Below are 25,157 nucleotides of genomic sequence, written 5' to 3' on the forward strand. Positions count from 1 at the left end.
ATTGCAGACTTGGTTATGAAATAGTACTCTTGTTATTGGCGGTCACGGTGGCACAGCAGTAGAGTAGCTGCCTTACCGCGCTTGCAGCGCCGGAGACACGGGTTCGATCCCGACTACGGGTACAATCTGTACGGTGTTTGTACGTTCTCCCCGTGACCGAGTGGGTTTTCTCTGAGACCTTTGGTTTCCTCCCACACTCCAAAGACGTACATGTAGATAGGATAATTGGCTCGGTGTATGTGGAAATTGTCCCTGGTATGTGTAGAATAGTGTTAATGTGCGGGGATCGCTGGTCGGTGTGGACCCGGTGGGCTGAAGGGCCTGTTTTCGCGCTGTATCTCGAAACTAAACTAAACTATCGAGGTCCTAAAGAAGTCCTTCCAAAAACAACTGCAGGGCTTTTAAACTCTGAGTCTGCTGAGTAAGTGTGGATAGATGCATGTGACTAATGTCCTCTTTACCTTCGACTTTCAGATGGTTACACCACGGATGACATTCAGTTCTACTGGCGGGGCGGAGATGATGCCGTGACTGGAGTACATAAGATTGAGTTGCCACAGTTTTCTATCGTGGAGTATAGGCTGGTGTCCCGCAATGTTGTTTTTGCTACAGGCAAGTCTAAATTCTTTCAGGATATGTACAATTTGCCAGATTACATACAGTGGGATAGTCCCTGCCTCAACTATCTCATTCAGTAGCCTGTTCCACACGCCCGCAACCCTGTGTGTGAAAGTTACCCCTCAGGTTCGTATGATATCTTTCCCCCTCACCTTCAACTTATGTCCGCTGGTTCTCGATTCCCCTACTCTGGGCAAGAGATTCTGTGCGTCTACCCGATCTATTCCAGTCATGATTTTGTACACCTCTGTAAGATCACCCCTCATCCTCCTGCGCTCCAAGGAATAGAGTCCTAGCCTGCTCAACCTCCCTCTACAGCTCAGGCCTTCGAGTCCTATGAAGGCGCCGAGCTTTCGAGCCATCTTGAGTATTACTGGTACAATTGAGATTGGGAAGGAAAATATAATGCGTATTTCTAGTAGAGTTGCTGCCTCAAAGAGTAAGAATCCTGGGTTCGATTCCGACCCCAGCTACCATCTGTGTGGAGCATGCATGTTCTCCCTCTTACTGCATGGGTTTTCTCCTCGTGCTCCGGTTTCCTCCCACATCCCAGGAGGGGATGTACAGGCGGGTTGGGTTATTGGCCTCTGTAGATTGCCCCTGGCATGTTGCATGCGTGCATGTGAAAGTGGGATAAAATAGAATGAGTGTGAACATGGTGGCCGATTGGGAAAGGGGGAGATGCAGCGAGACCTGGGTGTCATGGTACACCAGTCATTGAAAGTAGGCATGCAGGTGCAGCAGCCAGTAAAGAAAGCGAATGGTATGTTGGCTTTCATAGCAAAAGGATTTGAGTGTAGGAGCAGGGAGGTTCTACTGCAGTTGTACAGGGTCTTGGTGAGACCACACCTGGAGTATTGCGTACAGTTTTGGTCTCCAAATCTGAGGAAGGACATTATTGCCCTAGAGGGAGTGCAGAGAAGGTTCACCAGACTGATTCCTGGGATGGCAGGACTGTCTTATGAAGAAAGACTGGATAGACTTGGTTTATACTCTCTAGAGTTTAGGAGATTGAGAGGGGATCTTATAGAAACTTACAAAATTCTTAAGGGGTTGGACAGGCTAGATGCAGGAAGATTGTTCCCGATGTTGGGGAAGTCCAGGACAAGGGGTCACAGCTTAAGGATACGGGGGAAATCCTTTAAAACCGAGATGAGAAGAACTTTTTTCACAAAGAGAGTGATGAATCTCTGGAACTCTCTGCCACAGAGGGTAATTGAGGCCAGTTCATTGGCTATATTTAAGAGGGAGTTAGATGTGGCCCTTGTGGCTAAGGGGATCAGGGGGTATGGAGAGAAGGCAGGTACGGGATACTGAGTTCGATGATCAGCCATGATCATATTGAATGGCGGTGCAGGCTCGAAGGGCTGAATGGCCTACTCCTGCACCTAATTTCTATGTTTCTATGAACAGGTGATCGATGGCTGGCATGGGCTGAAGGACCCGTTTCCGTGCAGTATCTTCCAATCAATCAGCAATACAACAAAGAACACACCTCAGATATCTGCCCTTGGCCTCTTACATGGCCAGAGTGAAGCCCCTCACAAACGGGAAGAATGGTACTTTGTTTTCCGCTTGGGTAGCCCACAACCCAAGGGTATGAACATTGAATTCACCAATTTCAAGTAATAACCGCCACTATCCTTGCCCTCTTTCCACTGCCTTAGCCATAGAGTGAAACATTGTGGAAACAGGCCCTTCGGCCCAACTTGCCCACGCCGGCCCAACTTGCCCACGCTGGCCAACATGCCCCAGCTATACTGCCCTACTTTGACAAAAGGAAGCAACTAACAGAAAGGCGTAAATGAGGAAAACGTGTTTTCCTTTCAGTTGTCTGTGATGGAATTTCTTACTTCTATGGTATAAATATTTTCAAATTGTACTCAGAGAAGACTTATTTTGTTCACCATTGTGTAGAGCATATCTCAAATACCCGAAAACAAGCAATAACTCAATTTTGACAAAATTGTCAGTTGAAGCAACTGCCCTTTTTGTCAAATTAGGGCAGCACTAGTCCCACCTGCCTGCTTTTGGTCCATATCCCTCTAAGCCTGTCCTATCTATGTACCTGTCTAACTGTTTCTTAAATGTTAGGGTAGTCCCAGCCTCAACTACCTCCTCTGGCAGCTTGTTCCACACACTCACCACCCCTTGTGTCCCTCCTACCTACCCTAATGTGTACCCATTTCCCCAAAGATCTCCCACCACCTAGTCACCCTGCTCTTTTCCCACTGCCACATGCTTATATCTCATCCCTGAGTTCCGTTTTCCCCTCTTTCCCCTCTACCTTAACACCGTCCACCAATATCTCTCCCAATGTTGCGTCTTCGTCTTTCTTCATCTGACACTATTGTTTCCTCATCATCTTCCAAAGCTCATTTTAAGACCAACTCCTGAGAAAGATCTTGTTCAGAAATAGTCATTTTATATGGAGTCGTACAGACCGTATGGAAACAGGCCGTTCCAGCCAACTCGCCCACACCGGCCAACATGTCCCATCTGCACTAGTCCCACCTGACTGTGTTTGGCCCATAACCCTCCGAAGCTGTCCTATCCATGTACCTGTGGAGATGTTTCTTAAACCTTGCAATAGTACCTGCCTCAACTACCTTCTCTAAGGTACACAAAAAGGGTGTAGAAACTCAGCGGGTGCAGCAGCATCTATGGAGCGAAGGAAACAGGCAACGTTTCGGGCCAACTACCTTCTCTGGCAGCTTGTTTCATACCCCCACCACCCTTTGTGTGATAAGGTTACCCTTTTGATAGCAAAGTTACAAAATTTTGAGATTTAAAAAATCAAGCCTGCAATTTATCCCATCAGATAAAGCATAAAAAGTTTAATTTGACACCTATTTCACTTTCATATCTCAATCATTTAAAAAGTTATGGACATTTTCATACTCTATGGACATAACAAAAAAGCTGTGATCGTGGACAGTCAAAAGCCCATAACTTCCTTAACAATTAAGAGAACTGAATGAAATTTTCAGTTACCATAGATTGAAGCATTCTGAAATAAATATAAACCAATCTTACTTGGATGACCTGAAATTAAAGCATATAATTAGTTAGTTACCCAATTGGAGCTAATTTCAAACTTCAATTACTAGATCTAAACATCTATCTATTTCTTAATAAATGATTAAAATTTTTAATTAGCCTAAGTGTCCAAATAATATTCACAAATAATTCATAATAAAACATGATTTTTAAATCTCATTTACATTAATTTATAGGCCAAATGGAAGGAATTTAGTGTTCAATTGCTGTAAATTAAAGTCAATTTAAATCAGCTTTCTAGTGGGTTCCTGTGAATGCACTGGTTTAGAACGTTCACATTGCACTAGATTTGTGCCCTCAAATGCCCAGAAAAATACTGCGGGATATAATGGGCCCAAAATGAGCTACTCGCAACATTAAACTTTGTATAAAGGGATCTTAAGAAGCCCTTTTTAACGTAAAAATAAACAGCCTACCTTCTGTTGTCCGCTGTATGAGACCCTGCCGGTTGCCGGCGGTCAGGCGTTTAGAGGTTTATTTTTAAACTACTACAGCAATTATATAAAGCCTTTAAAACTAATAATAGCTAAAGCGACGGAATATTCTAGCGATTTCCATTAATAATTAACTAGGCTGAACATCCTCGATTGGAACAACCTAGGGGAAATCGCGTTTTAAACTCGCCCCCTCTAAACGGCGCCAAAACCGCGTACACGGGCTGGGACAGATTTTCAGCACCGCTTCAGGTAGGCTTTGCAACATACCTACTTTTGATTCCTATTAAATCTGTCCCCCCCTCCCCCCTCACTTTAAACCCATATCCTCTGCTTCCTGATTCCTCTACTCTGGACAAGAGACAAATACTAACAGCGTGCAGAATATAATTTGACAGCATTATCGCCTGACATTTACAGAGAAAATACAGGGTCTGCAGTGAGGTAGACTGGAAGATCTGGACGACACCATAGCATATTGTCGGGCCATACAGTGGACTCATTACAGTGCAGAAGCTATTCCTGAATATGGTGGTATGTGCTATCAAGGAGACATTGTTTGCAAATAAATCAATGAATAGTGTAGGAATAGTGTAGGAGATGCTGGTTTAAATTGAAGGCAGACAGAAAAAGCTGGATCACTTTCCGCAGCATCTCTGGAGAGAAGGAATGATTCGGGTTGCTCATTAATAGGACCCTGCTCGAGACAGCAGGTCCTGCTAATGAGCTTTGGAAGGGGACGTGTCTCTATGCTTTAAAATAAAGAGATCCAGTCATTGATGTATGGTAATGGTATTCCCTTTCTAGGAATCTGCGCAGATTCTTACTGAAAGTAGAGGTGAGGGGGAAGTGGGGGGCGGGGGAGGGGTATATAATAATCATCATCATAATAATAATAATAATAATAATAATAATAATAATAATAATAATAATAATAATAAAAAAAAACTATTACGGACTTGAGGTCCAGACAAGGGGCAACATTACATAAAAAATGCATTGCATATTAAAAAATATTGTAAAGTACATTTAAAATCTTAGTATATCACTTATAAAAGCATCATCATGTATAGAAACATAGAAATTAGGTGCAGGAGTAGGCCATTCGGCCCTTCGAGCCTGCACCGCCATTCAATATGATCATGTCTGATCATCCAACTCAGTATCCCATACCTGCCTTCTCTCCATACCCCCTGATCCCTTTAGCCACAAGGGCCACATCTAACTCCCTCTTAAATATAGCCAATGAACTGGCATCAACTACCCTCTGTTGCAGAGAGTTCCAGAGATTCACCACTCTCTGTGTGAAAAAAAGTTCTTCTCATCTCGGTTTTAAAGGATTTCCCCCTTATCCTTAAGCTGTGACCCCTTGTCCTGGACTTCCCCACATCGGGAACAATCTTCCTGCATCTAGCCTGTCCAACCCCTTAAGAATTTTGTAAGTTTCTATAAGATCCCCTCTCAATCTCCTAAATTCTAGAGAGTATAAACCAAGTCTATCCAGTCTTTCTTCATGACAGTCCTGACATCCCAGGAATCAGTCTGGTGAACCTTCTCTGCACTCCCTCTATGGCAATAATGTCCTTCCTCAGATTTGGAGACCAAAACTGCACGCAATACTCCAGGTGTGGTCTCACCAAGACCCTGTACAACTGCAGTAGAACCTCCCTGCTCCTAGACTCAAATCCTTTTGCAATGAAAGCTAACATACCATTCGCTTTCTTTACTGCCTGCTGCACCTGCATGCCTACCTTCAATGACTGGTGTACCATGACACCCAGGTCCCGCTGCATCTCCCCCTTTCCCAATCGGCCACCATTTAGATAATAGTCTGCTTTCCCGTTTTTGCCACCAAAATGGATAACCTCACATTTATCCACATTATACTGCATCTGCCAAACATTTGCCCACTCACTCAGCCTATCCAAGTCACCTTGCAGTCTCCTAGCATCCTCCTCACAGCTAACACTGCCCCCCAGCTTAGTGTCATCCGCAAACTTGGAGATATTGCCTTCAATTCCCTCATCCAGATCATTAATATATATTGTAAATAGCTGGGGTCCCAGCACTGAGCCTTGCGGTACCCCACTAGTCACTGCCTGCCATTGTGAAAAGGACCCGTTTACTCCTACTCTTTACATTACAGTATAAACTGGAGGCTCGAACCCAACATATGAGGCTGGGAAGGCGTGATAACAAGAGGGAGGTGTATGAGGACTAGGATTGTGGGGGGAGGGAGGGTAGAGGAGAGAGAGTGAGGGAATACAGGAGTTACTTGAAATCGGAGTAATCAATGTTCATACTGCTGGGTTGTGAGCTGCCCAAGTGAAATATGAGGTGCTGTTCCTCCAATTTACTTGTGGCCTCACTGACAGTGCTGGAGGCCCAGGACGGAAAGGTCAGCGTGGGACTGAGAAGTGGAGTTCAAATGTTTGGCAACCAATGGATCGCGTAGGCCAAGGCGGACTGAGCGTAGGTGTTCAGCAAAATTATTACCAAGTCCACAATTGCCAAGTCTCCAATAGAAAGGAGACCACACCGGGAACACCGGATACAGTAGATGAGTCATAGACATAGAGTGATACAGTGTGGAAACAGGCCTTTTAGCCCTACTTGCCCACACCGACCAACACTAGTCGCAGCTACACTAGTCCCATCTGCCTGCCTTTGGCCCATATCCCTCCAAACCTGTCCTATCCATGTACCTGTCTAACTTTTTCTTAAACGTTGGGATAGTCCCTGCCTCAACTACCTCCTCTAGCAGCTTGTTCTTTGCAGCCACCACCCTTTGTGTGAAAAGGTTGCCCCTCAGATTCCTATTGAATCTTTTCCCCTTCTCCTTGAACCTATGTCCTCTGGTCCTCGATTCCGCTGCTCTGGGCAAGAGATTCTGCGCATCTACCCGATTTATTCCTCTCATGAGGTTGAAGGAGGTGCAAGTAAACCTCCGCCTCACCTGAAAGATCTGGCGGGTTCCCTGCATGGAGTTGGGGGAGGAGGTATCTGGACCAGTGTTGCATCTGCATGCATCTGCAAAATGTGACTGGACAGCATGCAAAGAAAAATCTTCACTGTATCTCAGTCAAGCACCTGTCCCACTTTCACGACCTAATTCATGACTTCTGTCAAGTTTGCCCTTGACTCATACTCGCAGCATGGTCGTCACGAGGTCGTAGGAGGTCGTAGGTAGGTCGAAGCAGGCCGTGATGCTAGGCGTAGGTACTCGTGGCATCAAGTAGGTCGGGGCGTTTTTCTAGCCTGATGAAAAATGTCCACGAGTAAAAAAGGGCGTGCATTAGGTCGTGAAAATGGGCGCCCTCCCTTAAAGGTGACAATAATAAGCAAACACTAATCAAAGCACATAGACGGGGTTCTTCTACTTGCGTATGATGTGTACAGCCTAAAGTTGCAGGACAATTTGTTCTATTTGATCTTATTTGATTGCGCACGCCAGGTTGATTGCATTCGTCGAAAGAGGGCGGACCACGTGAAGGTTGCAATCTCCCACCTCATAGACAGGGTTCAGTACCTTGGACAGCTCTCAGGCACATTTCACAAAAAAACTCACTGACCTGATCATTTCAAACAGGGCTTGGTCCATTGGACCGTAGTAAGTGTAGGTGGGGCCTTGCAAGCTTCTCAGCAGAAGGTGCTCCTTCCAAGAGCCCAAGGAGGGGAACCACACGTGGAATGTGTTATAAATGATAGGTGTTAAAATGGGAAACTTGTAGCTTAGAAGCCGCCCTTTAGGTGGTGACTCTTTGCATACCTTTAGAATATTACTGTGACTTGTCACATATGACAATAAACGATAAAGAAAAGTAAGACATTCACCCATGCTCCTTCCAAATCTCATTGTTTAGAATGTTTGTAATGCACAGGATATGCTTCTTCCAAAGAATTTAACTGCAAATTTCCCCTGAATAAGGGGATTAATAAGTAATAAATCTAATTAATCTAATCTAATCTCGCCCTTTAGGTGGCTTCCCTCTACTGAAATTTGCATACAGGGTCTTGGTGAGAACATGGAGTACTGCGTACAGTTTTGTCTCCAAATATGAGAGGAAGGACATTATTGCCATAGAGGGAAGAGAAGTCCCAGACTGATTCTGGGGATGTCAGGACTGTCTTATGAAGAAAGACTGGATAGATTGTTTATACTCTCTAGAATTTTAGAAGATTGAGAGGGGATCTTATAGAAACTTACAAAATTCTTAAGGGGTTGGACAGGCTAGATGCAGGAAGATTGTTCCCGATGTTAGGGAAGTCCAGGACAAGGGGTCACAGCTTAAGGATAAAGGGGAAATCCTTTAAAACCGAGATGAGAAGAACTTTTTTCACACAGAGAGTGGTGAATCTCTGGAACTCTCTGCCACAGAGGGTAGTTGAATATTGGCTATATTTAAGATCTTGTGGCTAATCTAATCTAATCTCTGAGTTGGATGATTTAGATTGGGCTTCCTCCTACTGAAATGTGAATACTTGAGCCTGCCTTCTAACCCTCACACACTGGACCCGTTCCTTTGTAGATTTATCGGCAGGACTTCCTCTTTCAAAGCCCGCAGACAAACCTGGACCTCACACAAATCATAGCCAGTCAAGTCAAGTCTAGTCAAGTCAAATCAACTTTATTTGTCACATACACATACAAGATGTACAGTGAAATGAACGTGGCAATGCTTGCGGGATTGTGCAAAACAACAGAACAGAAACAGTATTTACATTTAAAAAAAAGAAGATGCAACAATATTTACGTCCTGGTGAGATCAGAGTTTACAGTCCTGACGGCCTGTGGGAAGATAATCCATCTCAGCCTCTCTGTTTTTGCTGAATGACAGCGGAGGCGCTTGCCTGACCGCAGCAGCTGGAACAGTCCGATGCTGGGGTGGTAGGGGTCCTTCATGATCCTGCAGGCTCTGGATCTGCACCTCCTGGTGTATAGGTCCTGCAAGGGTAGTTTCCGTGATGCGTTTGGCCGAATGCATTACTCTCTGCAGAGCCTTCCTGTCCTGGGCAGAGCTGTTGCCAAACCAGATAGAGATGTTTCTGGTCAAGATGCATTCTACAGCACCAGAGTACCAGCACCAGAGTACCCCCACTATGTAGAAACAAAATAACTACAGATGCTGGTTAATACAAATAAGTATCTTAACCTGAAGTGCCACCTATCCATGATCTCCAATGATGCTGCTTGATCTGCTGGGTTATTTCAGCACTTTGTGTCCTTTTGTAGACAGGACTTGCTCCCTCCATAGGTCACAGTGCATGTTTCCACTAGTGGCAGAGTCTAGGACTAGAGGTCATAGCCTCAGAATTATAGGACGTTATTTTAGGAGGGAGATGAGGAGAAAAGTATTTAGCCAGAGGATGGTGAATCTGTGTAATTCTTTGCCACAGAAGGCTGTGGAGGTGTTCCGTGGGTATACTTAAGGCAGAGATAGATCGATTCTTAATTAGTACGGGTGTCAGAGGTTATAGGGAGAAAGCAGGAGAATGGGGTTAGGAGGGAGAGATAGATCAGCCATGATTAAATGGCAGAGTAGACTTGATGGGCTGAATGGCCTAATTCTACTCCTATTCCTTTTGACCTTATAGCCACGACTTGCTCCTTCCATAGGTCATAGACAGGACTTGCTTTTCCAAAACTCATACTCAGGATATTTCCACCTCGAGCTTTTGGTTTTCCTGTGGTTTCTTTTTACAGACTCTTTTTACAGACTGCTTAGAAATATAGAAACGGAATATAGGTGCAGGAGGAGGCCATTCGGCCCTTCGGCCCTTCGGGTCGGCACCGCCATTCATCGTGATCATGGCTGATCATCCCCAATCAATTGCCATCTTGTTGTTACTCTGCAATTTATTCTTCAATAGCATTGTCTGTGTCTGACTGGTGTGCAGGACTGTGGTTTTCCACAGCTTGTAGCCGTGATAAACTCCTGCCAAAGCTTACGGGCAAGTTTTCTACTTTTAAAGCTTAAAACCAAATGCCAACAACTTGTAAATTAACAAATAGAATTTGATTAACGCTTCAGATAGATATAATTGTACTTCTACAATATAATTGTGCTTCTTATATTTCCTGAATAGCTTTTCTAGTTTTGGTACTTTGTAAAAAATTATGAATATGTTCATTTGGAAAGATGGCGTGATCGTTACGTAAGGAAAGGCATCCATTTTATCAGTGATGTTAGGTTGGATGGATTTGCCGAGGGGATTTTCTCAGTGTGCTTGGACCTTTATCGTAATATAACCCACTTGCCACCTCTCATGCTTTTGGTTTTCTTGTGTTCAATTTTTTAAGTCGACAGACTGCTTTCTTGCTATCTTGGTGCTACCCAAACATTTTTTCAATCACTTTGCCTTTTCTCTTACTTTAGTTAATTGTCACATGTACCGAGGTACAGTGAAAAACTTTTGTTGTCTTGTTAACCAGTCTGCGGAGGACAATACATGATTACAATCGAGCCGTCCACAGTGCATGGCTCGATTGTAATTATCTATTGATGTCATTCATTCATAACTAAATCACTGAACTTGTGAACATCTGAGAAGGGAATAACGTTTAGTGCAAGGTAAAGCCAGTAAAGTCCAATCAAAGAAAGTCCAAAAAGGGTCTCCAATGAGGTAGCTGGTAGTTCAGGGCTGCTGTCTGGTTGCAGTAAGATGATTTAGTTGCCTGATAACAGCTGGGAAGAAACCGTCCCTGAATCTGTGTTTACGCTTCTGTACCCTTTGCCTGACAGGAGAGGGGAGAAGAGGGAATGGTCAAGGTGCGACTCATCCTCGATTATGCTGCTGTCTTTGCTGAGGCAGCGTGCTTTCATAGCAAAAGGATTTGAGTATAGGAGCAGGGAGGTTCTATTGCAGTTGTACAGGGTTTTGGTGAGACCACACCTGGAGTATTGCGTACAGTTTTGGTCTCCAAATCTGAGGAAGGACATTATTGCCATAGAGGGAGTGCAGAGAAGGTTCACCAGACTGATTTCTGGGATGTCAGGACTGTCTTATGAAGAAAGACTGGATAGACTTGGTTTATACTCTCTAGAATTTAGGAGATTGAGAGGGGATCTTATAGAAACTTACAAAATTCTTAAGGGGTTGGACAGGCTACATGCAGGAAGATTGCAAGATGGCTTTCTAGTTTTGGTACTTTGTAAAAAATTATGAATATGTTCATTTGGAAAGATGGCGTGATCGTAACGTAAGGAAAGGCATCCAGTTTATCAGTGATGTTAGGTTGGATGGATTTGCCGAGGGGATTTTCTCAGTGTGCTTGGACCTTTATCGTAATATAACCCACTTGCCACCTCTCATGCTTTTGGTTTTCTTGTGTTCAATTTTTTAAGTCGACAGACTGCTTTCTTGCTATCTTGGTGCTACCCAAACATTTGTTCAATCACTTTGCCTTTTCTCTTACTTTAGTTCATTGTCACATGTACCGAGGTACAGTGAAAAGCTTTTGTTGTCTTGCTAACCAGTCTGCGGAGGACAATACATGATTACAATCGAGCCGTCCACAGTGCATGGCTCGATTGTAATTATCTATTGATGTCATTCATTCATAACTAAATCACTGAACTTGTGAACATCTGAGAAGGGAATAACGTTTAGTGCAAGGTAAAGCCAGTAAAGTCCAATCAAAGATAGTCCAAAAAGGGTCTCCAATGAGGTAGCTGGTAGTTCAGGGCTGCTGTCTGGTTGCAGTAAGATGATTCAGTTGCCTGATAACAGCTGGGAAGAAACCGTCCCTGAGTCTGTGTTCACGCTTCTGTACCCTTTGCCTGACAGGAGAGGGGAGAAGAGGGAATGGTCAGGGTGCGACTCATCCTCGATTATGCTGCTGTCTTTGCTGAGGCAGCGTGCTTTCATAGCAAAAGGATTTGAGTATAGGAGCAGGGAGGTTCTATTGCAGTTGTACAGGGTCTTGGTGAGACCACACCTGGAGTATTGCGTACAGTTTTGGTCTCCAAATCTGAGGAAGGACATTATTGCCATAGAGGGAGTGCAGAGAAGGTTCACCAGACTGATTTCTGGGATGTCAGGACTGTCTTATGAAGAAAGACTGGATAGACTTGGTTTATACTCTCTAGAATTTAGGAGATTGAGAGGGGATCTTATAGAAACTTACAACATTCTTAAGGGGTTTGACAGGCTACATGCAGGAAGATTGATGGCCCGATGTTTGGGGAAGTCCAGGACAAGGCGGTCACAGCTTAAGGATAAGGGGGCAAATCCTTTAAAACCGAGATGAGAAGAACTTTTTTCACACAGAGAGTGGTGAATCTCTGGAACTCTCTGCCACAGAGGGTAGTTGAGGCCAATTCATTGGCTATATTTAAGAGGGAGTTAGATGTGGCCCTTGTGGCTAAGGGGATCAGAGGGTATGGAGAGAAGGCAGGTACGGGATACTGAGTTGGATGATCAGCCATGATCATATTGAATGGCGGTGCAGGCTCGAAGGGCCGAATGGCCTACTCCTGCACCTAATTTCTATGTTTTTATGTTTCTATGTTTCTATGAGGTATAAATGGGGTCAATGCAAGGGAGGTTATTTTGCGTGATTGTCTGGGCTGCGTCCACGATTCGCTGCAATTTATTGGCGGTCTTGGAGACAGCTGTTGCCAAACCAAGCTGTGATGCATCCTGATAAAATGCATTTGACGGTGCATCTGTAGAAGTTGGTGAGAGTTGTTGGGGACATGCTGAACTTCCTAAGCCTTCTGAGGAAGTAGAGGCGTTGGTGTGCTTTATTTAGCTGTCGTGCTAGAACTTGGTATTATGGATTCTGAATGTATTAACAAACCCATTGAGTTGTTTTAATGGTATCAAGTTGGGGAAAAGGGGAAGTACAACTGGATCTGGGTGTCCTTGTACATCAGTCTATGAAAGTAAGTATGCAGGTACAGCAGGCAGTGAAGAAAGCGAATGGCATGTTGGCCTTTATAAGAAGAGGAATCGAATATAGCAGCAAAGAGGTCCTTCTGCAGTTGTACAGAGCCCTAGTGAGACCACACCTGGAATATTGTGTGCAGGTTTGGTCCCCTAATTTGAGGAAGGACATTCTTGCTATTGACGGAGTGCAGCGTAGGTTTACAAGGTTAATTCCCGGGATGGCAGGACTGTCATATGCTGAGAGAATGGAGCAGCTGTGCTTGTACACTCTGGAGTTTTGTAGGATGAGAGGGCCTCATTGAAACATATAAGATTGTTAAGGGCTTGGACACGCTAGAGGCAGGAAACATGTTCCCGATGGTGGGGGAGTCCAGAACCAGGGCCCACAATTTAAGAATAAGGAGGAAGCCATTTAGAACGGAGACGAGGAAACACTTTTTCTCACAGAGAGTTGTGAGTCTGTGGAATTATCTGCCTCAGAGGGCGGTGGAGGCAGGTACTCTGGATGCTTTCAAGAGAGAGCTAGATAGGGTTCTTAAAAATAGCGGAGTCAGGGGATATGGGGAGAAGGCAGGAACTGGGCACTGATTGGGGATGATCAGCCATGATCACATTGAATGGCGGTGCTGGCTCGAATGGCCGAATGGCCTACTCCTGCACCTATTGTCTATTGTCTATTGTCTGTTGTTTTTCAATAATTATTGCAGAATATTCCGAGTTTCAACTGTAGTTCAGCGAGTAATTCTTTGACTAAATCAATACGTCAGGAGAATTAGTCAATTCTACTGAGGTAAAATGGAAACTAGACTAGAATAAAACATGAGGATCTCTGTTCCCTGCTTAATTTCTGTGGTGCTTCCTTCAAAGGGAAATATCCAAATAAGGGTACAACACTGGTTTTCCTGTAACTGGTGGTCTAGCAACTCCTTTAATCCAGACAAAATTACAAGAGTGCACTTGAAATCCCAATGAAAATGTGGCGCCTAGGCAGGGTGAGGCGGGATCTCGACTTTGGTTTTTTTTTTAGTTTAAAGACCTCATTGGGACTCCAGCGCCAAACAGCGGGTTCAATTTGGCCCTTGTGGCCGTAGCTCTGATGCGGCCAGAGCTGGCAGATTTGTTATCATGAGCGACTTCTGAGGCCAACTTCCGCAGACCAATAGTTTGGCTCCGCGGCGGCTTAGGCGGAGCGTTTTGGTACCGTTGGACTCCTATCGAAGGTCTTGACCTTTGTTGGTCAGGCAAAATGGATAATCCAAATAGGGTGTAGGAAGGAACTGCAGATGCTGCTTTAAATCGAAGATCGACACAAAATGCTGGAGTAACTCAGCGGGAATGGCAGTTTCTCTAGAGAAGGAATGGATGACTTTTGGGTCGAGACCCTTCTTCAGAGTGATGTGAGGGGAGTGGGAGGTACATAGATAGGGAAATGTAAGGTGTGAAAACAGGACAAAGGGAATGGAGATCAAGGAAAATGTAGAATAGATCATTGTTAGTTGGGAGAAGGTAACAACAAAGCAAACAGAGATAAAATGTAGTCGGGGACAGTAAGACTGGTCGGAGAACTGGGAAGGGGGAGGGGATGGAGAGAGAGGGAACGCAAGGGCTACTTGAAGTTAGAGGAGTCAACGTTCATACTGAAGAAGGGTTTCGGCCCGAAACGTTGCCTATTTCCTTCGCTCCATAGATGCTGCTGCACCCGCTGAGTTTCTCCAGCTTTTTTGTGTAACCTTCATACTGCTGGGTTGTAAGCTGCCCAAGCGAAATATGAGGTGCTGTTCCTCCAATTTGCACTGGGCCTCACTCTGACAATGGAGGAGGCCCAGGACAGAAAAGTCAGTGTGGGAATGGGAGGGGGAGTTAATTCAAAGAGGCTCTGGAACCTAGGGTGCTGGAAAATCAGTGGTGGCCCTGTATACAATTATAAATGCAATCTCAAATATAAAATGGCATTTTCAATGGATTTTACTCACAGTTATGTCTGCGTTGGAGATGAGAGAAAGCAGACAAGGCATGGCAGACTTTATGGGAAGATTCCATTCTTTTTTTCTGGACAAACCACTGTCCCCATGTTCAAAGCCAGTTACAAAGTAGTTATCGCATCAATGGAGAGTACAGGAAATTGGACAATAGACAATAGGTGCAGGAGTAGGCTACTTGGCCCTTTGAACCAGCACCGCCATTCAATGTAATCATGGCTGATCATCCCCAATCAGTAAGTACCTCGTTCCTGCCTTCTCTCCATATCCCTTAACTCCGCTACCCCTAAGGGCCCTATCTAACTCTCTCTTGAAAGCATCCAGAGAACGAGCCTCCACCAACCTCTGAGGCAGAGAATTCCATACATCGATCCTTGGAGCTGAAGCAGAGGCAGGAAATGAAATGAAAAAATGTAATGGCTGAAAAGCATCTATGGCTAGACTAGCGTGGCTCCAGACCACAGGATTTACACAGCAGGCATGAGGAGGAATAACATGGACCAGGCACAGATCTAAAGGATGTGCAGATGTAGAGGGACCTGAGCATTTACATCTTTGTAAGTCGCAAGGCATTTTCCATAACACAGCAACATCATTGGATTTGCCTGTCGTATGATGTGTCTATTCAGGAAGAGTTGGGTCATTTTTAGCCTTGGTTGTCGTCAATGGTTTTGTTTCATGACAGTACGTGCTGGTTTGGCATACCACCACTCTAAATAGTTATTTTAATTTATTTGTTGTTATTTTGTTTACCAGCCAGGTGGCATGTATGTTTATTCATTGCACGGAGTGGCCCCTTTTTTGGTCTACGGAAAAACACCGTTGGCAGTAATTTGGGATTCTTGCTACTTATTTGTCATTGCAGCAAGAAGCTAAATAATTGCACTTGCAAATGGGTAACTTCACTATCTTGTTAATGAACTTGCACTGAGAACACAGGAGGAAGTAATAGGGAGCAGAGCAATCCTTACCATTTCGTCTGCTCAACTGCGAAATCATGGGTCGACCGGGCTTGTATTCACTGGAATTTAGAAGGAAACATAGAAACATAGAAAATAGGTGCAGGAGTAGGTCATTCGGCCGTTCGAGCCTGCACCGCCATTCAATATGATCATGGCTGATCATCAAACTCAGTATCCTGTACCTGAGGGGGGATCTTATAGAAACACCTAAAATTCTTAAGGGATTAGACAGGCTAGATGCAGGAAAAATGTTTCCCATGTTGGGGGAGTCCAGCACCAGGGGTCACAGTTTAAGAATAAGGGGTAGGCCATTTAGGACTGAGATGAGGAAAATCATTTTCACCCAGAGAGTTGTGAATCTGTGGAATTCTCTGCCACAGAAGGCAGTGGAGGCCAAATTCACGATGTTTTCAAGAGAGAGATTTCGTTTTTAGGGCTAATGGGATCATGGGATGTGGGGGAAAAAGCAGGACGGATTTCTAATTTTGGATGATCATGTTGAATGGCGGTGCTGGCTTGAAGGGCCGAATGGCCTACTCCTGCACCTATTTTTTATGTTTTTATGTTTCTATCTCCTGAAGGTTTGCCTATTGTGAAGAAGTTCCCCTCCTCTCTCCGCTGAGAGTTCTGCAGCACCCTCTCTCGCTGCTCCCCCTTTGTGATTCCTATGTATTGTCCATATCTCTCGTTTCCCTTCCCCACTGGTGCTCAGTCTGAAGAAGGGCCTCGACTCGAAACGTCACCTGTTCCTTTTGTCCAGAGATGCTGCCTGTCCCGCTGAGTTGCTCCAGCTTTTTGTGTCTATCTTCGGTTTAAGCCAGCAGCATCTGCAGTTCCTTCCCGCACTGTGAGTAACATTGTTGGCTTGGAAGATGCCTTACAAAACTCATCAAAAGGACTGCAAGACGCGGGTTATTAGTCTCACAGATCTATATTTAATGTCAGGGCTGCCATTGACAGCAGCGCTGCTTTTGGTTAAATAACCCCTCAATTTAATGTTTCACGATCAGTTTGTTCACTGTCTTTCGGATGCAACTTCTCACCATAGCAACCCGAGGAGCCATAGCAACCTGCTCCCACCCATAGAAATTGCGGCATAAGGTTGGAATGCCTGACTTGCAGTTGTTGGCTTGCATTTAAAGAATAATCATTGATTGTTTTCCTTCCCCAATCCGCAGTGTGATGTCTGGATGTCTGATGAACAAACAGCGCAGGGGGGGAAAAAACAAAAATTCAAAAACATATATTAAAAGCCTTTCGCCATTCACTTTGTAGGTCGCAATCCAAGGAGCCAACACAGCAGTGCTCCTGAGGGTTTCCTTGCCTCCATGAACTATTTTTAGCTCACTGAATGCATTAGCTTCCATCGTCAAATCTTTTAACACAGTCTTGAACCAATTTAAAAATAAATGGACGAACTACAAAGAATATCATGGATATTCTAAGGCCAATGCACTCCAACTGCAGCTCGAGTGGATTAAACCCTGAGATGCTGCATCTATATAGGTCATTATATTGACCATCTTACAGCCACATTTCTCTTTTGTCTTCTTAATCAAGGATTTGAACTCTAAGGTTAGCATTTTTGGTTCTGCCAGCCTTTCTGTTTTCCCCAACGTCATTATTTGACAAAAGTGGATATTTTTGCACGCAAAAAATATATATATTTGTGTGTGTCACTGTGGCGCAGCAGTAGGTAAAGATGTTGCCTTGTAGATCCAGCAACCCGGGCTCGATCTTGACCGTGGGTGCTGTCTGTACGGAGTTTGTACGTTCTCCCCATGATCGCGTGGGTTTTCCCCGAGTGCTCCGGGTTCCTTCCACACTCCAAGGACGTACAGGTTTTTGTAGGTTAATTGGCTTCGGCAAAAACAGTAAATTGTCCCTAGTGTGTAGTGTGTGCTAGTGTAACGGGGATCGCTGTGCGAGTCCGTGCCGACCAACAATTCCGCACATTAAAACTATTCTACACACACTAGGGACAATTTACATATACACCAAACCAATTGACCTAATAGCCTGTACATCTTTGTAGTGTGGGAGGAAACCGATGATCTTGGAGAAAACCCACGTGGTCACTGGGAGAACTTACAAACTCCATAGTCGGGATCGAACCCAGGTTGCTGGTACTCCTTCTTCTTGCGTATGGCGTGCACAGCCTAAAGTTGTAGGTCAACTTGTTCTATCTGATCTATTTGTTTGTGCACGTCGGGTTGAGTGCATTAGTCGAAACAGCGTGGACCAGGTGAAGGTTGCAATCTTCCACCCCTCGCTGGCACTCTAGACACTTGACAGTTCACAATGTTCATTCAAGATTTAACGGAAAAGCTCGGGAGACGGACAAGTCACTCGCACAAATAACAGAAATGCCGAGTACCGTGGGAACTCTTTGTCTACCCCCCCGTTATATCGTGTGATATCGTGCTAGACCACGACCACTTCACTCTGGTCACATCTTGCGTCAAGTCGCCCCGTGAGATAGGCCTATTAGGCAGCAACTCTACCGCTATGCCATCATGCCTGATTGATTAAGAATTATAGGAAGTTATCTGTGCAGGGATCTGGGGGCACATGAGATTTGCCATGTCTGCAACAGATATGGCAATAATTAAAGGCGGAGCATTGCACCTCGAATTCTGAGTTTGGTTGTCCCTTTCCCAGGCAAATCATTAAAATCGTGATTAACGTCCACTGATATGTTATATTTAATGAAGCTGAATGAGTTGGCACACAGCTACGTCACACTGCGCGTTATTCGTGTGGCCTAATGTCCTTCTTTACAAGTTCTTTCCTCTGCGTCACCCCCTTCTTTCCCCTCTGTGCCTCTGACACAAATGTGATGCATGGTTCCACCATAGACATTGTTGCTCTTGGATGGCACAGTGGTGCAGCAGTGGAGTTACTGCTTTACAACTGAATGAGGAGTACTGGTAGATCAATTTTCCTCACGGGATAAATAAAGTTCGTATCATATCGTATCGTTACAGCACCAGAGACCCGGGTCCGATCCTGCCAACAGGCGCTATCTGTGTTTGTACATTATCCCTGTGACCACGTGGGTTTTCTCCGGGTGCTCAGGTTTCCTCCCACATTCCAAAGAGGTACAGGCTTGTACGTTAATTGGCTTTGGTAAATTGTAAAATTGTCACAAGTGTGTAGGGTAGTGTTAGTACATGGGGGTCACTGGTCGGCACGGACTCAGTGGGCTGAAGGGCCTGTTTCTGCGCTGTATCTCTAAAGTCTCTGCAGTGGGGTATTCTCTTCCCGAATCTCTCAGTCCTCATAATCCTCTTCCCAATTTCAGAAGGCAGCTCAGGAAAATTGGACACTTCAGTCATTTCCCAACATTTGGTTGTTAATTAGGAATATACAACTGCAATTATTTCTCCTCTCCAGCATCCTCCCCTTCTTTGGCTTCTTCGGCTGTTCTTTGGGATTGAGGATGATTCTGAGGAGGCTACCAAACCAAGGCCAAAGTAGGAACCACAGATCTTTTCACAAATGGAGCAGAAGGTTGTGGCTGTTTCTCTGGTTTGTGAGCTTTTGTCTGGGCTTCTGTACAGTTCCAACGTGCTCCAAGATTTCTTGACAGAATGCAACATCTAACTAGCCTTTACACTCAAAGTGGAGAAGGAATACGCAGAATGATTTCGAGAACCTCTAGTGTTGGAAACATAGAAACATAGAAAATAGGTGCAGGAGTAGACCATTCGGCCCTTCGAGCCTGCACCGCCATTGAATGTGACCATGGCTGATCATCATCCAAAAATGACTGAAGAATGCTGCAGAAACTCCGCGGGTGCAGCAGCATCTATGGAACAAAGGAAATAGACAACGTTTCGGCCCCACTGGCAGTCCTGGAAGAGAGTTTCTCCAGCATTCGTGTGTTGTCACGGTGGGAGTTGGGGGACTATGGGTGCTGTCTGTATGGAGTTTGTACATTCTCCCCTGACCTGCATTGGTTTTATCCAAAGACGTACAGGTTCGTACTCTGAAGAAGGGTCTCGACCCGAGACGTCACCCATTCCTTCTCTCCGGAGATGCTGCCTGTCCCACTGAGTTACTCCAGCATTTTGCATCTCCTCCAGTTGTAGGTTCATGCCTGTGTGAGAGGGAGGGAGGAGGGAGAGAGAGAGAATTGGAGAGTGAGGCAGTCCTGGTCAGGCCGTTTTGAGCGGAGATAGACACCCAGTTGCTTGGAGCAACTCAGCTGGGGACAAGCAGCATCTAGGGAGAGAAGGAACGGGTGGCGTTTTCTAAAGGGTCGAGAGCCTTCTTCATACTGAAAGTTTCACCTCTCAGTAGATCATAAAATAACACAATCATCACGGTCAAATGTGAGACACAGTCTTTAGATCATATTTTTGACAAAATAAAAAGACGACTTCAGTTCTTTCTTGCACATATTGAGAGAAGGTGCATCACACCAAACAACATTTGTCTGAGGCAAAAAAAACTGCAGCAGATTATTCATTCAGCTCATTAAAGAGCTCGGGTGAAAAAAAACAATATAGTGTGTGACAACAAAGTAACATCATTTGTGCCACGTGATTAACTACACTACAGTCCACGATGTTCATTCACGATTAACGGGAAAGATCGGGAGACGGACAAGTCACTCGCACAAATGACAGAATTGCCGAGTACCGTGGGAACTCTTTACTCTACCCCCGTTATATCGTGTGATATCGTGCTTGACAACGACCACTCCACTCTGGCTACATCTTGCGTCAAGTCGCCCCGTGAAAACTAGCCATTACCCTTTACGTAAGGAAGATCTCACATTACAACAGGAATATCTCAGTTAGTTTAGTCTTAGTTTGGAGATACAGCGTGGAACCAGGCCCTTCGGCCCACCGAGTCCGTGCAAGCGTTCCCCACTCACTAACACTGTCCAATACACACTGGGGACAATTTACATTTTATACCAAGCCAATTAACCAACAAACCTGTACGTACTTCTTTGAAGTATGGGATGAAACCAGGGGTCACAGGAAGAACGTACAAACTCCGTACAGACAAGCACCCATGGTCGGGATCGAACCCTGGTCTCTGCCGCTGTAAGAGAGTAACTCTACCACTGTGCCGCCAATGTTATGTTAAAACTTTCTTATTCTCGATTTCCCCACCTGAGAAATGGCAACTATCCCATAAAATCCTTTAATTGTCTTAAATACCGTAAATAGATCACAACATAATCTCAGTATTCAGTGGAATATCTGCGTAAGCTGTTCTTTCAATTAAACCCATTTGCGATGATTTGTGCCATCAAAAGCATTGCATGCAGGTTGGCGCTTAAGTCCTTAATTAGTTGTGTTAAATTTGTACCTGAGATTGGAAAATGTTTTCTAATGATTTGATGGCTTCATCTGTGCCTCCCCAGGCTCCATCACACGTAGAATTGCTAAGTGGTGTAAGTAGGTATTGTCAGCACTAAAGCATTGGTTCCAAGTCTGACATAGACACAAAATGCTAGGCAGACGCGGTAGCGCAGCGGTAGAGTTGCTGCCTTACAGTGAATGCAGCGCCGGAGACCCCGGGTTCTATCCCGATTACACGTGCTGTCTGTACGGTATGTTCTCCCCGTGACCTGCGTGGGTTTTTCTCTGAGATCTTCGGTTTAATCCCACACTCCAAGGACGTACAGGTTTGTAGGTTAATTGGCTTGGTAAATGTAAAAATTGTCCACAGTGGGTGTAGGATAGTGTTAGTGTGCGGGGATCGTTGGTCGGCGTGGACCCGGTGCGCTGTAGGGCCTGTTTCCGCTCTGTATCTTTAAGCTAAACTAAACTAAACTCGTCAGGTAAGGCAGCATCTCTGGAGAGAAGGAATGGGTGACGTTTCGGCTTGAGACCCTTCTTCAGACTGAGAGTGGGAGCAGAGGGAAATTAGAGATATGGTCAGGGTAACATGTGAAAATGACAGATCAAAGCAGACACTGCTCAAGGAAATGCGGAATGGATCATTGGTGGGGATGTGACAACGAGGCATACAAACAGTAATATCAATCTGGTGGACAGTGAAACTAGCTGGAGAACTAGGGTGGGGGAAGGACTGAAGGAGATGAAAAGCGAGGGTTACTTCAAATTAGAGAAATTAATGTTTATTCCGCTGGGTTGTGCACTGCCCAAGCGAAATACGAGGTGCTGTTCCTCCAATTAGTATTTGGCCTCGCTCTAACAGTGTGGAAGGTCGAGGACTGAAAGGTCACCATGGAGTGGAAGGAATTAAAGCGTTTAGCAACTAGGAGATCGTGTTGGACTAGTCGGTCTGAGCGAAGGTGTTCAGCGAAACGATGGGCAAGTCTGCGCTTGGCCTCGCTGTTATTTTGGTCTCGCTGACGTCCATTATATAAAATCTGTGGACAGATCATGGACGTTACTTTTCCCACTGCCTGGTAATGTTCAAGATGCATTGTTTAGAATAAATACAAAAAAGAGTCAATGTTATAATTACAATTAGTTATCGTTGCAAATCCCTAACAAGTAATTGTGCCTGGATCTAAAAATAAACTAAAGCATGATATGTAAATAAAATGGACTATGATTTAGATATGTTCAAGGAGCAGAATTAGGCCATTCGGCCCATCTAATCTACTCCACCATTCAATCATGACTGATCTATCTTGGGAGTTGCTCACATATCTCCCAAGATAAACGACCTCTGGTCCTAGTGTGGGAGAGTCTAGGACTAGAGGTCATAGCTTCAGAATTAAAGGATGTACCCTGAACAAGGAGATGAGAAGGAATTTCTTTTGGGTGGTGAATCTGTGGAATTCTTTGACACAGAAGGCTGTGGAGGCCAGGTCAACGGATATTTTTTAAAGCACGTATCGATAGATTCTTGATTAGTACGGGTGTCAAGGGCTATGGGGAGAAGGCAGGAGAATGGGGTTAGGAGGGAGAGATAGATCAGCCATGATTGATGGCGGATGGGCCAATAGACAATAGGCAATAGGTGCAGGAGTAGGACATTCGGCCCTTCGAGCCAGCACCGAATGGCCTAATTTTGCTCCCATCACGTACGACCTTGTGACACCTTCCCTGGAGCAGTGCACCCTTGAGACTACTTGAGTCACACTTGAGACCACTTCAACAAGGTGCCTTGAGAGTGAGACTGAACCGCCAGCGAAATGTGCATTCTGCACACGTATTTCCTTTATTAAACGGCACTTTCCTCATTTGTTTTCCCAGGTGCGTACCCAAGATTGTCACTGAGCTTCAAGTTAAAGAGAAATATCGGCTATTTCATTCTTCAAACGTACATGCCATCCATTCTGATTACAATCCTTTCCTGGGTGTCATTTTGGATCAATTATGATGCTTCAGCTGCTCGAGTGGCTCTGGGTAAGTGCTGTCTGGGAAAAAAAAAGTATATATGTATTTTAATAAATACTGTCGGTAGCCAAAATGAAATATATTTGAAGACACTTGAACGCATGATTATGGAATTAAAATAATAGAAAACTGACAGGGTCTATCACACTATGTTTTCTTCTGACATCTAAAATAATAGTGGGATGATCACAGTTGTAGGTAAGAGAGGTACTTTCTGAATTTGGTGGTCAGGTGAGTTCATAAGGCGTGAGAAATCATTGTCCCTCCACAATGGGACCACAAACCCATCACTAGACAATAGACAATAGACAATAGGTGCAGGAGTTGGTCATTTTGCCCTTCGAGCCAGCACCACCATTCAATGTGATCATGGCTGATCATCCACAATCAGTACCCTGTTCCTGCCTTCTCCCCGTATCCCCTGACTCTGCTATCTTTAGGAGTCCTATCTAGCTCTCTCTTGAAAGTATCCAGAGAACCGGCCACCACCGCCCTCTGAGGCAGAGAATTCCACAGACTCACCACTCTCTGCGTGAAAAGGTACCCGGACGTGGCGTCGAAGGACGAGAAGCCGAAGCAAGAAGTCGAAGTCAAATAGGCAAATGGAAATTAAAGGCGAAACGCCAAATAAACAAAAAAATGCGAAACCAAAACGCCAACGAACCGAAAGGGCGGGACGCGTAAAAGCCAACTATCCGAAAAGCTGCGTTGCGTAAAAGCCAACTAACCGAATGCCGCTCTGCCGTAAAGTCAAATAACGGACATGACGTCGCCAGGGGGCGGGACTTGTCAGCGATTGTGCCAGACCCCCGCGTCCATCACATCGCTGGCCGGTGGAGACGGGAGGATGGCGGTCATTTACCGACACCAGACATTATTTGACTTTTTGGCAGAGCGACATTCGGTTAGTTTGCTTTTAGGCAAAGCAGCTTTTCAGTTAGGTTGTGTCTAGCCAGTGCGGCCATTTGGTGAGTTTGCTTTTAGGCGATGCAGCCTTTCGGTTAGTTGGCGTCCCGCTCTTTCGGTTGGTTGGCGTTTCGACTTTGTTTCCATTCGGGTTATTTGGCGTCGACTTTTTTGCTTCGGCTTCTCGTCCTTCAGCGCCACGTCCGCGATCGGTGTGAAAAAATGTTTCCTCAAGTAGTTACACATCGTACGATGCGCCAGGAAAGTGTTTGCTGCATGAGGAGCTGTTTGTTGCCTTCACTCCAGGCACACGGGTTCAGTCCTGACCCTGGTGCTGTCTGTGTGGAGTTTACGAGCTCCCCCAATGACCACCAACTTGGGTTTCCTCCCGGGCGTGCTGGCTTCATTCCACATCCGAAAGCATGTGTGGGTTGGTAAGCTGATCCCTTGTGTGTAGGTGGATGGTAGAATTGGTTGGGGAGGTGTGGGGGAGTAGATTTGGGAGTGGGGGGAGCTTAGAGGGTGAGTTACTCGGTGTGTGGGAGAACAAAATGTGTTAGGATAGATTTACGGTAAAAATGATTGACTTTAGAGATACATAGTTATAGCACGGAAACAGACCCTTCAGCCCACCGAGTCCGCGCCAACCAGCGATCCCCGTACGCTAGCACCGTCCGACACGCCGGGGCCAATTTACAATTTCACCAAAGCCAATTAACCTACAAACCTGTACGTGTGGGAGGAAACCGGAGCACCCGGAGAAAACCCCCGCGGTCAGGGGGAGAATGTACAGACTCCGTACAGACAGCATCAGTTGTCAGGGTCGAACCTGGTCGGGGCAGTAATTCTACCGCTGCACCACTGTGCTGCTCCCAAATGCTGGGATCATGGGGAGTGTTGGAGAACATGAAGACCAAGAGTGCAGGTTGATAGTTCCAAATAGTCGGCAACACAGATGGGTAGGGTGGT

The 25,157-nt window shown here is 45.2% G+C and overlaps 1 protein-coding gene across 1 annotated transcript in view; it reads left to right on the forward strand.

Annotated features, from left to right (window-relative positions):
* Window positions 1–25,157, forward strand: part of gabrb3 (gamma-aminobutyric acid type A receptor subunit beta3) — a 334,484-nt gene that overhangs the window by 285,748 nt on the left and 23,579 nt on the right. Inside the window, exons 6-7 of the mRNA XM_055636511.1 lie at window positions 475–612; window positions 23,139–23,291. Of these exons, the coding sequence (XP_055492486.1) occupies window positions 475–612; window positions 23,139–23,291 (291 nt within the window). The remainder of the gene's footprint in view (window positions 1–474; window positions 613–23,138; window positions 23,292–25,157) is intronic.

The sequence above is a fragment of the Leucoraja erinacea genome, chromosome 6 (assembly GCF_028641065.1).
Source record: "Leucoraja erinacea ecotype New England chromosome 6, Leri_hhj_1, whole genome shotgun sequence".
In the NCBI taxonomy this organism is placed as follows: Eukaryota; Metazoa; Chordata; class Chondrichthyes; order Rajiformes; family Rajidae; genus Leucoraja; species Leucoraja erinaceus.